At 33.7% G+C, this 13,067-nt stretch overlaps 1 protein-coding gene across 7 annotated transcripts in view; it reads left to right on the top strand.

Annotated features, from left to right (window-relative positions):
* Positions 1-13,067, top strand: part of CHL1 (cell adhesion molecule L1 like) — an 88,341-nt gene that overhangs the window by 1,367 nt on the left and 73,907 nt on the right. For all 7 annotated transcript variants that reach the window (XM_004274766.3, XM_033437181.2, XM_004274767.4 and 4 more), the window contains exons 2-3: positions 4,600-4,705; positions 7,624-7,811. In XM_004274766.3, the coding sequence (XP_004274814.1) occupies positions 4,600-4,705; positions 7,624-7,811 (294 nt within the window). The remainder of the gene's footprint in view (positions 1-4,599; positions 4,706-7,623; positions 7,812-13,067) is intronic.

Genomic DNA, 13,067 nt, shown 5'->3' with positions numbered 1-13,067 from the left:
TCCATACAGTTGAAGAATTAATCCCTATTATTTCTTCCATACCTAATTAGGGGAGCTATAATGTAAGAGATAAGAATGTTTATTAGAACCTTAGCATTGGAAATGATCTGTGTAGATCATCTAAATTTCAAAGGACTAGTCTTGACCTCAGAAAGTTGAATAACTATTGGAGAGGTGCTAACGCAACTGAAACTTTTCTTCAGAAGTACTTGAACAGTCTGAGTGTGACTAGAAAAGGAAATAATTCTCTGAGTATATAATATGTTCTAAAACCATTTTCTAAGGGCTGCTTTAAATACTTGATGTAGCAGTTTCACATGACACACTTTGGGTGGCCCTGCATTTGTATTTCATCCCCAAGGTAAGAATCTTTTCTCTACTGCCCTCAAGTCTCTGTGTCAATATTCACCCTTTTAAGGAATTTCACTTACACGTTCTCAGATTTAAACTTTTGCTTTAGTCAAGGTGAAATCTGTTAGCCTACACACCACATATATTGGCCTATTTGTACAAACACTGGTCAAGAGCCTGAAATAATTCATCTTAAGTACATTCTTTGGGTTTTGAGTATGCAGTGCCAAATTAAGAGCACAGTTCTTGGCAATCCTTGTGGAAAAAGGGGTTAATAATTTTACATTTTCTTCCCAGTAGCACCAAAGATGCACTGGGATTCCTGATTCAGATTCTTGACCATAGAATATACATTCTGACCATAGCATGTACATTTTCCCTCCATCTTTTCTCATTTAGTTCACCAGTGGTGATTGGAAATTTTGTATTAGTACATAAGACACATTTTTATTCTGGTTGTCTCAGTTACTTATGCCTTTTCACACTCTAATGTCGTTAGACAACAATTGTTATAAAATATTAATGACATGTTTTCAGAACATCTGAATACTACCCATTTATTTCAGTACTCTAGAGCTCTCACTAGCAAATGCAAGTAAGGCAGGTATTCAATTTGAATGTCAATGAGTCTGGTGTCTCTGTAATTGGCCTAATTATGGAGGAAAGGATTTATAATGTAGAATACATATTCTTATAAACACCCAAAGGTTATTAGCTCCACTCCCTGAATAATTAGTTATGGCTGAGACTTTACAACCTTAGCAAATTTAAGAAAGAATAATGTTCTAATAAACAAGTTGTTCACAAGTTATTAGCTGATATCTTAGGGACTGTTGCTATTGTGCATCATCCCTCACCATTTATAACTGTAATAACATTTAAATAGTATGTGAATTTGCAGTAAGTTCAAGATCTGCTCTACTGAGAAAGAGTGGTAATCAGAAACAAGGTAAATGTCAATGAAGATATGAATGTTTTTTGCATGTTTTTAAAATGTTTCTGAATATGAAGCCTGCACTTGCATTGTCACTTAACTAGTAAAATTTTACTAGGCAAAAGTAAAGTTTAAAATGGGAAATGGCTGTTGAGTTATTATTCTAGGCTGGCTGTCAGTGCTCAAAATGTGATTCATGGACCCCTCAGGGTCACGGAGATTTGTTCAGGCAGTCCATGCAATCACATGTTTCATAATAATACTAAAGTGTCATTTTTCCTTTTCCATCCTGTTGACATTTGCACTGATGTCACAAAAGCAGTGGTGCTAAAACTGCAGTTGCCCAGCACACATCAAGGCATTGACACCGAACTCATGGGTTTCCTCAGGACCGTATACTCACACCAAAACAACAAAACATCTAAAAAACATAAAGCAAAGTTTTGCTTAAGATTGTCCTTGTTGAAACAGTTAAACATTATTGATTTTTAAAAATCTTCATCCTTGAGTACATTCGTCTTAATATTCTGTGGGATGAACTGTGAAATATACATAAAATAATTCTGCTGTGTAACAAAGTACTATGACAGTCTCTGTTCCTTGATTGTGTCATTATTTGAGTGTGAAGCCAAATACCATTTTTACTTCAAAGTACAACTGACAGACAAACTTTGATTACTTTCATGGATATTTTCCCCAAAACGAACCAAGTGAGCCTGTCACTTCAAGAGAAACAACTGATAATATATGTTGTCAATGATCAAATTTGGCTGTTGAAGGGAAAATGAGAATTGTGGAAAACTTGTATCCTACACTGTGAGATTGACAGCTTCCCCACATTTAAGGCTTTTCTTAGATCAGTGATGATATTAACAAATGTGAATTTTTTAAATTGTATAGTGATGTGTGTCAGTATTTGGAAGATCTGCATAACTCAGTGAACCAATATTTTTTCCCAGATGAATATTGTATGATGTTACAAAATCATGCACGAATTAAAAAGCACCCATGGATAAAACACTTTAATGACAGAATATGAAAATTTATCCATATGGTTTCAGATTCCATATTGCAGTAAACCTTTAAGAAACTGCCACTTGGTGAGTTTTGGTGTACTATCCAAAAACAATGCCCACAATAATCAGAAAGGACTATAAAATATGTCACCCTTTTTCAAGTACATATCTGTATAAGGTTGAATTTTCCTCATTTATTTCAACAAAAAACTTACAGCAACATGTGGAATACAGAAGTAGATATGAGAATCCAGCTGCCATCTATTAAAATATTAAAGATTTGCAATAATGTAAAACAAGGCCACTTTTCTCATTATACTTAGTATTTTTGATAAAATATTTATTTTAACAAATGATAGTATTAAATGAATTAGTAAATATTTAGAAGATTTCTCAGTTTTCATTTCTAACATGGTAAATATTATTAAATGTACGTTTACAAAAGCACTTTGGGATTTCCTATAATTTTTAAGAATGTCAAGGCATTCAGTGACCAAAAAATCTATTTACCTGGCTTGAATCTCTAATTTTACAAATGAGAAAACAGAGTGGTTCAGGGCCTGGCTCAATGTCACAGGGTTTAGGGCCTATTTGTAACTCCACTGTGGAATATTACCCATGTGAATCACACTCAGGGCCTTTCTGCAAATTGCTTTTCTCAAAGTATGTTTGCCAGAATCAGATTCCTGCTACTGAACCATTTATATTTCCTTGTGAATTCAATCCTGTCCCCTGACAGAGGTTGTTAGAACTGTACTAAAATTATAATGTCTTAATTTGAAAACTGTTGAGTGTTCCATGACAGTAGATCTTAACATATATCATGATCTGTGTCCTGTTTTAAAACTTAATCCAAGTTTGTATCTTCAACGTTAATACATTTATTTTATAACCATAATTCTCGGCAATGCCATCCAGCTGCTTGAATTGGTGAGAGACAAAGTCACCCCATACTTTGTAAATTTGTCTGGAAGGTACTTAACTTGTCAAACACTAAAAATGTTTATCACAATGAGGGAATATTTGAATATGTGGAATCCTTTTAAAAGAAACCATCATTTATTAGCTATTATTTTTATCCTAATGATTATTAGTGTTAAATTCTATAAGGGGGAAAAGTACCCTCAAGCTTCCAAGTAGGAAAAAGATATTAAAAAATGTGTGTAAATGGGAAGTTACAAATAAACAAGCTCAGGGAAAAATATAACAAAAGCAATAAATGGAAATAAAAATAGAAGGGTTTTGGGTTTTTTTTGCTAATTATTAATGAACTATCTTATTGTTTTAAAATGCTATTCTTGAGACTTCCCTGGTGGCACAGTGGTTAAGAATCCACCTGCCTATGCAGGGGACACAGGTTTGAGCCCTGGTCCGGGGAGATCCTACATGCCGCGAAGCAACTAAGCCCGTGAGCCACAACTACTGAGCCTGCGCTCTAGAGCCCGCAAACCACAACTGCTGAGCCCACGTGCCACAACTACTGAAGCCTGTGCCCCTAGAGCCTATGCTCCGCAACAAGACAAGCCACCGCAATGAGAAGCCCACGCACCACGACAACGAATAGCCCCTGCTCACCGTAACTAGAGAAAGCCCGCACGCAGCAACGAAGACCCAATGCAGCCAAAAATAAATAAATAAATAAATTTATAAAATGCTATTGTTCGTTGGCGGCAAGGATGTGGGAAACCAATGTACTCATGTTTGTGGTAATTAGCCCCTTGTGAAATATTAACATTTATCCATAGTCATTACCATTTGTGTCCATGCCTGGAAATTTATCATGTCACTAATTCAATAAAGGAAAAATCTGTATGCTTGAGGCTGTCTATTGAATGAAAAAGATCTAATGTCCAATAATAAAATTATTAAATAAATTATCAAATACCAATGGAAGAAATCGTACAGAAGTAGTAAATCAACTATAATGTCTTACAAAACTATAAATAAAAAACAGAATTGTCAATGACCGAACCAAGTAAAACTGTATAAACACATCAACATAGATGAAATGCCAATAATTTAAACAAAGATGTTTTAAAGTTGTTACACTGTTACGTTATTCTGGCACTAAATAAGTTATATGGCAACATGAATTGATGGCAGTGAAGTATATTCCGTACAGCTAAATACATTTTGCAAAGAGGAAGTGAGGTTTGTTCGATAATTTTCATTCTTTTATAATCCTTGTACTTACCAATATAGAAAGTGTGTTTATTTCAAAGTATTTCTGTTGTAGCTAAACTAACTTCACCCAATTATTGGAGAGCATGTTATTTAAATACATATTTTAATATTTAGTTCAACAGGTTCCAACAATCATAAAACAGTCAAAAGTACAAGTTGCCTTTCCTTTTGATGAGTATTTTCAAATTGAATGTGAAGCTAAGGGAAATCCAGAACCAACGTGAGTATTTCCTTCAAACTAAATAATTGTTTAAATGTATACAATCCTTTATGTTAATTTTTACTCTAATCAGTATAAGCTTATTGGACTATAAGTCTACATATGATTGAAAGTAAAGATTTCCAAATGAATGATAGTCATGTCTATAAAAATAAAGTTTGGTTATTTTACATATGTTCTTTTGCCAGTTAAAATTACTTTTATCATAAAATGTCTTATGTTAAATACTTAGCATAGACTTTGGCATTGTGGAAATATTAAACAATTCTTTACCTTATGAGTGAACAAGATAGCTAGAAAACAGAAGATACTTTATTCTGATGAGTGAAAGGTAGCATTTATTAAGCCAAAGTTAATATATTTATAAATGATATTCTATACATAGTTATTATTGCATGTCTTTTAATGTAACCATATTGTATTCAGTGAATAGGTTGTTACTTGATATATTTTAAGTTGTCATAGAAATGTCGACTCATCCTAGATGGCAGCATACAAATGACATGGGATATTACTATCTAGAAACAATTATTACTGTAGGTAATTGTAATCACTGATGAAGTTTTTTCTAAGTACCTCCCAGCTTGGAGAGAAAGAAATGTGCATGTATTGAGATTAAGGAGGGAAAAGATGTGGGGAGAATTCAAGATTTTAAAGTTCTACGAACGTATGGATACCAAGGGGGGAAGGGGGGGGAGGTGGGATGAATTGGGAGATTGGGATTGACATATATCCACTATTGATACTATGTATAAAATAGATAACTTATGAGAACCTACTGTGTAGCACAGGGAACTCTACTCAGTGCTCTATGGTGACCTAAATGAGAAGGAAATCCAAAAAAGAGGGGATATATGTATACGTATAGCTGATTCACTTAGCTGTACAGTAGAAACTAATACAACATTGTAAAGCAACTATACTCCAATAAAAGTTAAAAAAAAAAAAAAGATTTTAAAGTTCTAAATGATTCTGGGAAGCAAACCTACATACCTTTATTGATTTACCTGATCAGGATTATTTAAAATTGTAATGTGAATAACATTTTTATTGCCTGATAATTGGATATTTTAAAAATTATTAGTGAATCATTAACATGTTAAATTGTCGTCATTCACTGGCAAAAAAACAAGATTTTACAAATACGAATTAAGCAGTCAATCATTATTCTTTTTTCAAGGTGTAATTAAATGCCTATACAAAACAGAAAATATTAGAAAACAAGAAAGAAATAATCCCATCACAATAGTAAAAGGAGCTAATCCAGCAATTTCAATAGTAACAGCAATATCAACAAAACGTAATATGAACTGTTTAGCATGTACATTGCAGAGTAGGATAAAAGAAAACTTGAATGAATGGAAAGATATAACATGTCACCAATTGGAAATGCTTAATTTTGAATACGTGGAGTTATCCTAGTCAATGTATTGGAATTTTAAAGAACAGATTCTATGTGTTCTTTTGTAAGTAAAGGCAGTAAAAACATATAGAGAGAAAAGAAGTAAAAGTTGTTGTCAGGAGAGAGGCATGCTCCGAAGAAAAATATGTGTCTCGTGAAATTTTGTTATTCTTTTTGAAAGAATGTTAGATTATGTAAGACTGTGTTGTCCTGAAGCAAATCTAAATTTGCATGGGTAATTCATATATAAAATACTAAATAAAATCTAATTGGGAAGTCATTATATATCTGTTGGATTGATAAAGATTTAAAAAAAGGCTTTTTACAGCCTTGTCCATAGAAGTGACTCTGTTACATATGGGGGTAGGAATTTGTGTATGTTTTTTCTGGAATACAATTCTGCAATGTTTATCAAAAGTGATAAAATATTTCTTATGTTATTGGTTTATCAGTTTCATTTTTAAGGAATTAACCTAATGAAATATTTGGATAAGTACCCCCAAAAATAAATATGTAGGGTTTTTTGTAACAAAATTGTTCATAAAAGGGAAAAATGGAAATGGTTAAGTAAGTTAAATAGTAACTGTAAGATAGGAGATAATGTAATAAAATCTGTCTTTAGTAACATTGTAATAATTGGAAAAACTCACATGGAAAAATTATACATCCATTGTGGTCTCAAATATGTTACAGCTATGTCCAAAAATATTGATCATATATGACCAAATTTAATAGCACTTGCTTGTGTGTTTTTGAATTTTGAGTGAGCTCTTCACACGCACACGAACACACACACACACAGACACATATTGTATATTTATATTTTTTAGTCTCCAAATATTGCAGTCTCTAAAATACTAGTAAAGATTCTGCATTATCTTTCTAATTGGAAAAGTTTTAAAATATAACTTTAAAAAGAACAGAAGAAAACCTATTTTCACCTTTTTTTCCTGTCAGTTGTCACAGCTTTTTCATGGCTTGTTTCTCAGTCAATTCTGGCTGCTGTAATAAAAATATCACAGATTGAGTGGCTTAAACAATAAACATATTTCTTACAGGTCTGGAGGTGAGAATACCAAGATCAAGTCACTGGCAGATATAGTGTGTGGTGATGACCTGCTTCCTGGTCACAGACAGCGGTCTTTCCCCTGTAACCTCACATGATGGAAGGGAGCAAGAAAGCTCTCTGGGGGTCTCTCTTATAAGGATGCCAGTCCCATTTGTGAGGATTCCACCCTCATGACCTAATCACCTCTCCAAGGCCCTGCCTTCAAATACTATTACAATGGGAATTAGGCTTCAACATACGAATTTTAGGGGGACATAAACCTTCAGTCTATAGGAGTTTGTAACATTTCTCAGATTCTTCAGAGACCCTTTTTTGTATTATATTCAATTAAATATGTAAATATATACTTTTTTTACTATAAAATATCTGTTTCCTCATTTCTGTACATTTGTTTATAAGTAAGAAATACGATTTTTCAGGATTACTAGTTTTAGTTTTATCTTACAGATTTTCGTGGAGTAAGGATGACAAGCCTTTTGATCTCTCTGACCCTCGGATAATTGTATCCAACAACTCGGGAACATTCAGGATCCCGAATGAGGGGCACATATCTCACTTTCAAGGGAAATACCGCTGCTTTGCTTCTAATAAACTGGGAATTGCTATGTCAGAAGAAATGGAATTTATAGTTCCAAGTAAGTATTACAGTAGAGATTTCATTTAATGTTTTAATGAAGTTTAGCAGGCGTTATACTGGGCTGCAGTGAAATAACAGAGTATTCCTTTAATCAGCTTATATAGGCCTTATATTTTATTTATAAGGGAAATTGTCTTCCAGATCTTGATACTTAGAAGTGGATGACCTTGAAAACAACATAATTTTGCTGTGTTTCAGTAATAATATATGTAACATGGGAAAACAATAGTATTTGTTTTGCCTCATAGGATAAAGTTAAATATATTAGTTAGATTTGGCTAAATTATACTGCAGTCACAAGTAATCCCGAAGCCCTCCTGTTAACCCAAGGTTATTCCTTGATGATGCAGTTTGCTGTGGGTCAGGCAGCTCTTCAGGGCAGCTGTTCTCCTTGCAGCCACTGAGCGATCCAAGCCTATGGAGATACCTATCATCCTGTGTCAGCACCATGTGAAACTTGTGCCATCTAGGTCAAAGAGTGGAGGACAGAGAACGTTGCTTCCAACAACAAGTTACACAGGCAGCTTCTACTCACAGTTTGTTAGGTGGGGGCAGAGCAAATGGCATGGGCCCACTTAAGTTCAATATTGTGGGTGCCCCGTAGGAGAGGAGAACCAGTGATTAGTATATTGTAGTAATATTTTCCATAAATCATGATCATGGAAAACTGCAAGCTCCTTTACTCTTAAGAATGTTATTTATCAATAACTATCCCAAAGAGTAAGCAACTTCTTCATTATCAGATCTGACCTCTGCAGCATGGGATCTCTGATGACTGACTTCCAAGTTTGGTCATTTATTTTCCCAGATTTTAAGGTATCCAACACTACGTGATTCTAACCAAAGGGTTTACAGAAAAAAATCTTAGGTATGAAACTGTCAAGAGTTGCTATTTGGAAATTTCTTCTTGCAGAGTTCTAGACACTGAAGAGACTCAAAGTCGTAGACCTTCCAGGATATGGACAGTTTATGCTGGAGGAGCAGAATGTACACAAGCCTTGGAAAAACAAATAATGAAAAACGTCTGTGCGTTATCCTCAAAGTTGGGACAGGGAACTGGGTTTAAATTTCTTTAAGTTTTCTGTATTTTTCTAGAGGAGAGAATATAGCTCAAATTTAGACTCTGACAGGTAAAATATGCATCTTAAAATTTATAGAATAATTACATTAAATGCACAGAGCAAATGTGAATGATTATCAAACTATGTGGTGTGAGGAAGAACAAGGCAAGAAAGGAGAGAAAAAGAAAAAACTATAGAAATAAATCTCAATATATCACTCATTAAAGGTGAAAGTAGATAGACTAAATGCTCCAAAATGTTTTAAAAGCTATAAGCTATTTACCATTTAACACATCTAAATCACAAGAAAATAGAACTGTTGAAATTGAAAGGATGGAAAACATGTCCCATCTTTTGAAAACATAAATAGATATCTTGAATAAATATCTTGACTAGGTAAATACTATTCAAAAGAAAAGTAGGTATTGGGTATATTAATATCAGTCAAAATAGACTTTATTTTATAAAGGCTTCCTGGAGATTAATGTACTAGACATATATAATACGAAAATGTTTGAAGCAGGAAAAGGAAATACAAGGGGAAAGAGAAATATCTACCATAGTAATGAGAGATGCTAACATATCTGTTTCATTATTTGGTAGCTCAAGCAGAGGAAACATTAGAAAACCCATAGAAGGTTTAAAGAACCCATTTACGAGCTCTAGCTAATGAACATGTATCGAACATTATACCTAAAGCTGCAGAATGTTTTTCAATATTTGATGGTATATTAGCTAGGAAGTAACTATGACCAAAATACAATGGAGAAATCAGTATTAAAAAGAAAATTAGAAAAAGTCTTATATCTTTCAAAATTAAAACATGTCTAACTCAAAGGCCAAATAAGAAATGGCAAAGGAAAATAGAATGTATTTTGAAGTGATGATAGTAGAAATTATGCTTAACAAAACAGACTTGAGGCAGCTAAAGTATTATGAGGAGAGAGATTTTTTTCATCTTCAAAATACTTTAGAAAAGAAGAAGGGATGGAAATTAATAATCTTAGCTCCTTCATTTTCATCTTAAAATTGTTACCTAATAAGTTATCTTTAGATAACAGGTTAAACTTCAAAAGAGAGCGAAGGGGAACAATAGTATAGAAGCAGAAAATAAATCCAAGAAGGAGGTATTAAAAGTACACATATTTATTGGAAAACATTTTTAAAAGATATAGATGTGGAAAAAATACCATTTTCACTGATCTGAAGACTCAGTAAAGTTAAAAGTTTAATTCTTCATGACTTGATGTATAGAATAATCAAAGTCAAAACTCTCTAGTTTGGTTTTTGTTTGTCTGTTTGTGAAACGTGACCAGTTTGATTTCCAAATGTATTTGAGGAACACTGCAAGGTTTGGTAGAAACTTGGAGAATGTTAGGAGGTTTTGGTTTTATCAGATAACAAGACTCAATGTAAAACTCAATGTAAAATGTACTGAAGCCTATGGTTTTGCACAGCGTTAGACAAATGGGCCAGTGGAACAGCATGGAGGACCCATAAACCAGCCCTCACATATGTGAAAGTAGTGTGAAAGAGCTGGCATGGGCTTTCTTTCTTCCTTTCTTTCCTCCCTTCCCTTCCCTTCCCTCCCCTTCCCTTTCTTTCTTTCTTTCTTTTCTTTTTCTCTTCCTTCCTTCCTTCCTTCCTTCCTTCCTTCCTTCCTTCCTTCCTTCCTTCCTTCCTTCCTTCCTTCCTTCCCTCCTTCCTTCCTTCCCTCCCTCCCTCCTTCCCTCCCTCCCTCCTTCCCTCCCTCCCTCCCTCCCTCCCTCCCCCCCTCCCTCCCTCCCCCTAAATGGTATGGAACAACTGATTATCCACATAGAGACACACTTATTTCAAGTCCTAGGTCACATCATATAAAAAATACATCCCAAGTGGATTAAAGGCTTAACTTTGCAAGGAAAAATAATTTTTTAACTTAGAAAGTGATTCGGACAAAGTGACATTTATGACATCAGGGTAGAGAAAGATTACTTAAACAAGACAAATTAAATCTCCATTAAGGATAATTTGATTACATTTGATTTTTAGATTCCCTTTTCATCAAAAGACTCTAGGAAGAAAGTGAAAGGTAAGCCACAACCCAGAAAAAAAAATCATGGCCAATGAATATAACTAAAGATAATACTAATGTATTTATAAATAATTTTACCATCCTCTAAGAAAAAAACAAAAAATGAAGTGGTAAAAGACATGAACTTGCACCTCAGACTGGTATGACCAATAAAAATATGAAAATGCTTTTAATATCATTAGTAATCAGAAATAGATTTACTGTAACTCAAATAATAAAAGCATTTGATCCCACAAAATTGGGAAATATAACAAAGTCTGAGAGTAACAATTTTAGGTGGGAATGTGCAGCTACCAAAACACGTATCCACCACTGATGAGAATAGTTTACTGCTTGGACTGTGGAGAATATTTGTCACTCCTCCTTAATTAAAGAAGTTCTCACCTATGACCCAGAAATTCCATTTCTTTGTTCACGTGCACATGCCCCTTACCCACGTGCACCAGCAATAGTTGTGGTAGCATTGTTTGTATTTTTTAAATATACTGGAAAAAACTTAAGCTCTTTCGTGATAGAATGAAATAATTGTGGTATATTCATACAAGAATTACTACTCAGCAGTGAAAATTGATGAACCTTAAGAATATGCTAAACAATAAAAGTAAATCTTAGAAAAAAAAGGGTGATTTTATTTAAGGTCGGTCAGTATATGTAAAAATTAATAGCATATTGTTCAGGAGTATCATTTCATGTGGTAAAATTATAATGCAAAGCAAGAAAATGATGAAAACAAAATTTAGGACGGTAGTTACCTCTGATGGAATGGGGAAGGGGTAGGATCTGCACCAAACAGAAAGATAATGGTGATTTTATGTTTTTCTTAGGATGGGTGGTAGGTAGAGTGTTGTATTTCTGTTTTTTTATTCTTTACATTTATTTTATAAATGACCCTTTAATATATATAAAATTAATAAGTATGTAGCATACTGATTTGTCTTAATTAGATATTCTCGATTATTAAGTGTGATATTATAGAATAATAATGGACAGAGCAGTGGCATACAGTGTTGAAAATTGGCCTCTGGAGTTTGGGTTTGAAATGATAGTAGGAAATGTTCATGAATTCTGGGTCAGAAAACTGGTTGAGAATCATAAAATCATATAACTATAACTATACAGCTATACTTACAGTCTATATTATATAACTATACTATAGTCTATAACATAGAACTGTAACTATACAATATATATCTAATTGACTGAAATAAGATGGGAGAGAGGGAGGGAAAGGGAGATGTTAAAAATCTGTTGTAGAAGACAAGGCATGAGGGTGATCCCTAACCTGAATTCTAGTGGTTGCTATGGAAACACAAAGGAAAAAGGCAGTTGCTAGACCTATTGCAGAGAAGGAAATGGCACACTTTAGTATAAGATTCTACAACGAGGATTTAAAAAAAATGTTTTCTCTCATTATCTAAGCAGACCAAGTGAAAACATGAACAATGTAAGGATAATTCTGGCCAGAATCTGCTAGTATTGTAGTTAAGAGATGAAGAGTTGAATCTGAGCTATGTAGTGGGTAATTGCTCCATCTTTTCTGCTGCTACAGAAAAGAGCAAAATAAATTAGGTTTCTTATGCATCATTTCCAGCCCCTCCTGAAATTACTTCATCATCTAACAGCTTTCTGTAATCATTTACATGTTGAATAGGACTGCCACCCCAATTCTTAGGAGTTTATAAATCAGAGACCATTTAAAGCTTCCTACGACCTTTATCAATTGATTCTTCTCTTAAGCTGTAAAGAATTGATTCTTCTTTTATATTAAACTTTGTAATTTGAGGTTTAGAGTTTGTATCTCTCAGTTCTTAAACTTTTCTTTAGACCAACCTTAAAGGCTTGATCCACCTAAGTTTGAACACAAGTACAGTAGCTAAAAATCTGATTATTACTCCCTACAAACAGACCTTTATACACAATGTTTACTTTTCTGCTTTTAACAAAATTGCAGTTGAGTTTGCTGAAAAAAGAAAGAGTAAAAGAAAACCAACCAACCAAACACAACGTGCTATTTTCGAACATGGGGAAAATCATTTAACTAAATGGATTTTCCAAGATATGGCATGGAGAGTTAGTGAATTATTCAACAGATCTTTATTAAGCTCCCTTCATGTGGCAG

The sequence above is a fragment of the Orcinus orca genome, chromosome 10 (assembly GCF_937001465.1).
Source record: "Orcinus orca chromosome 10, mOrcOrc1.1, whole genome shotgun sequence".
Taxonomy (NCBI): Eukaryota; Metazoa; Chordata; class Mammalia; order Artiodactyla; family Delphinidae; genus Orcinus; species Orcinus orca.
This window is presented reverse-complemented; position numbering and strand designations above follow the sequence as displayed.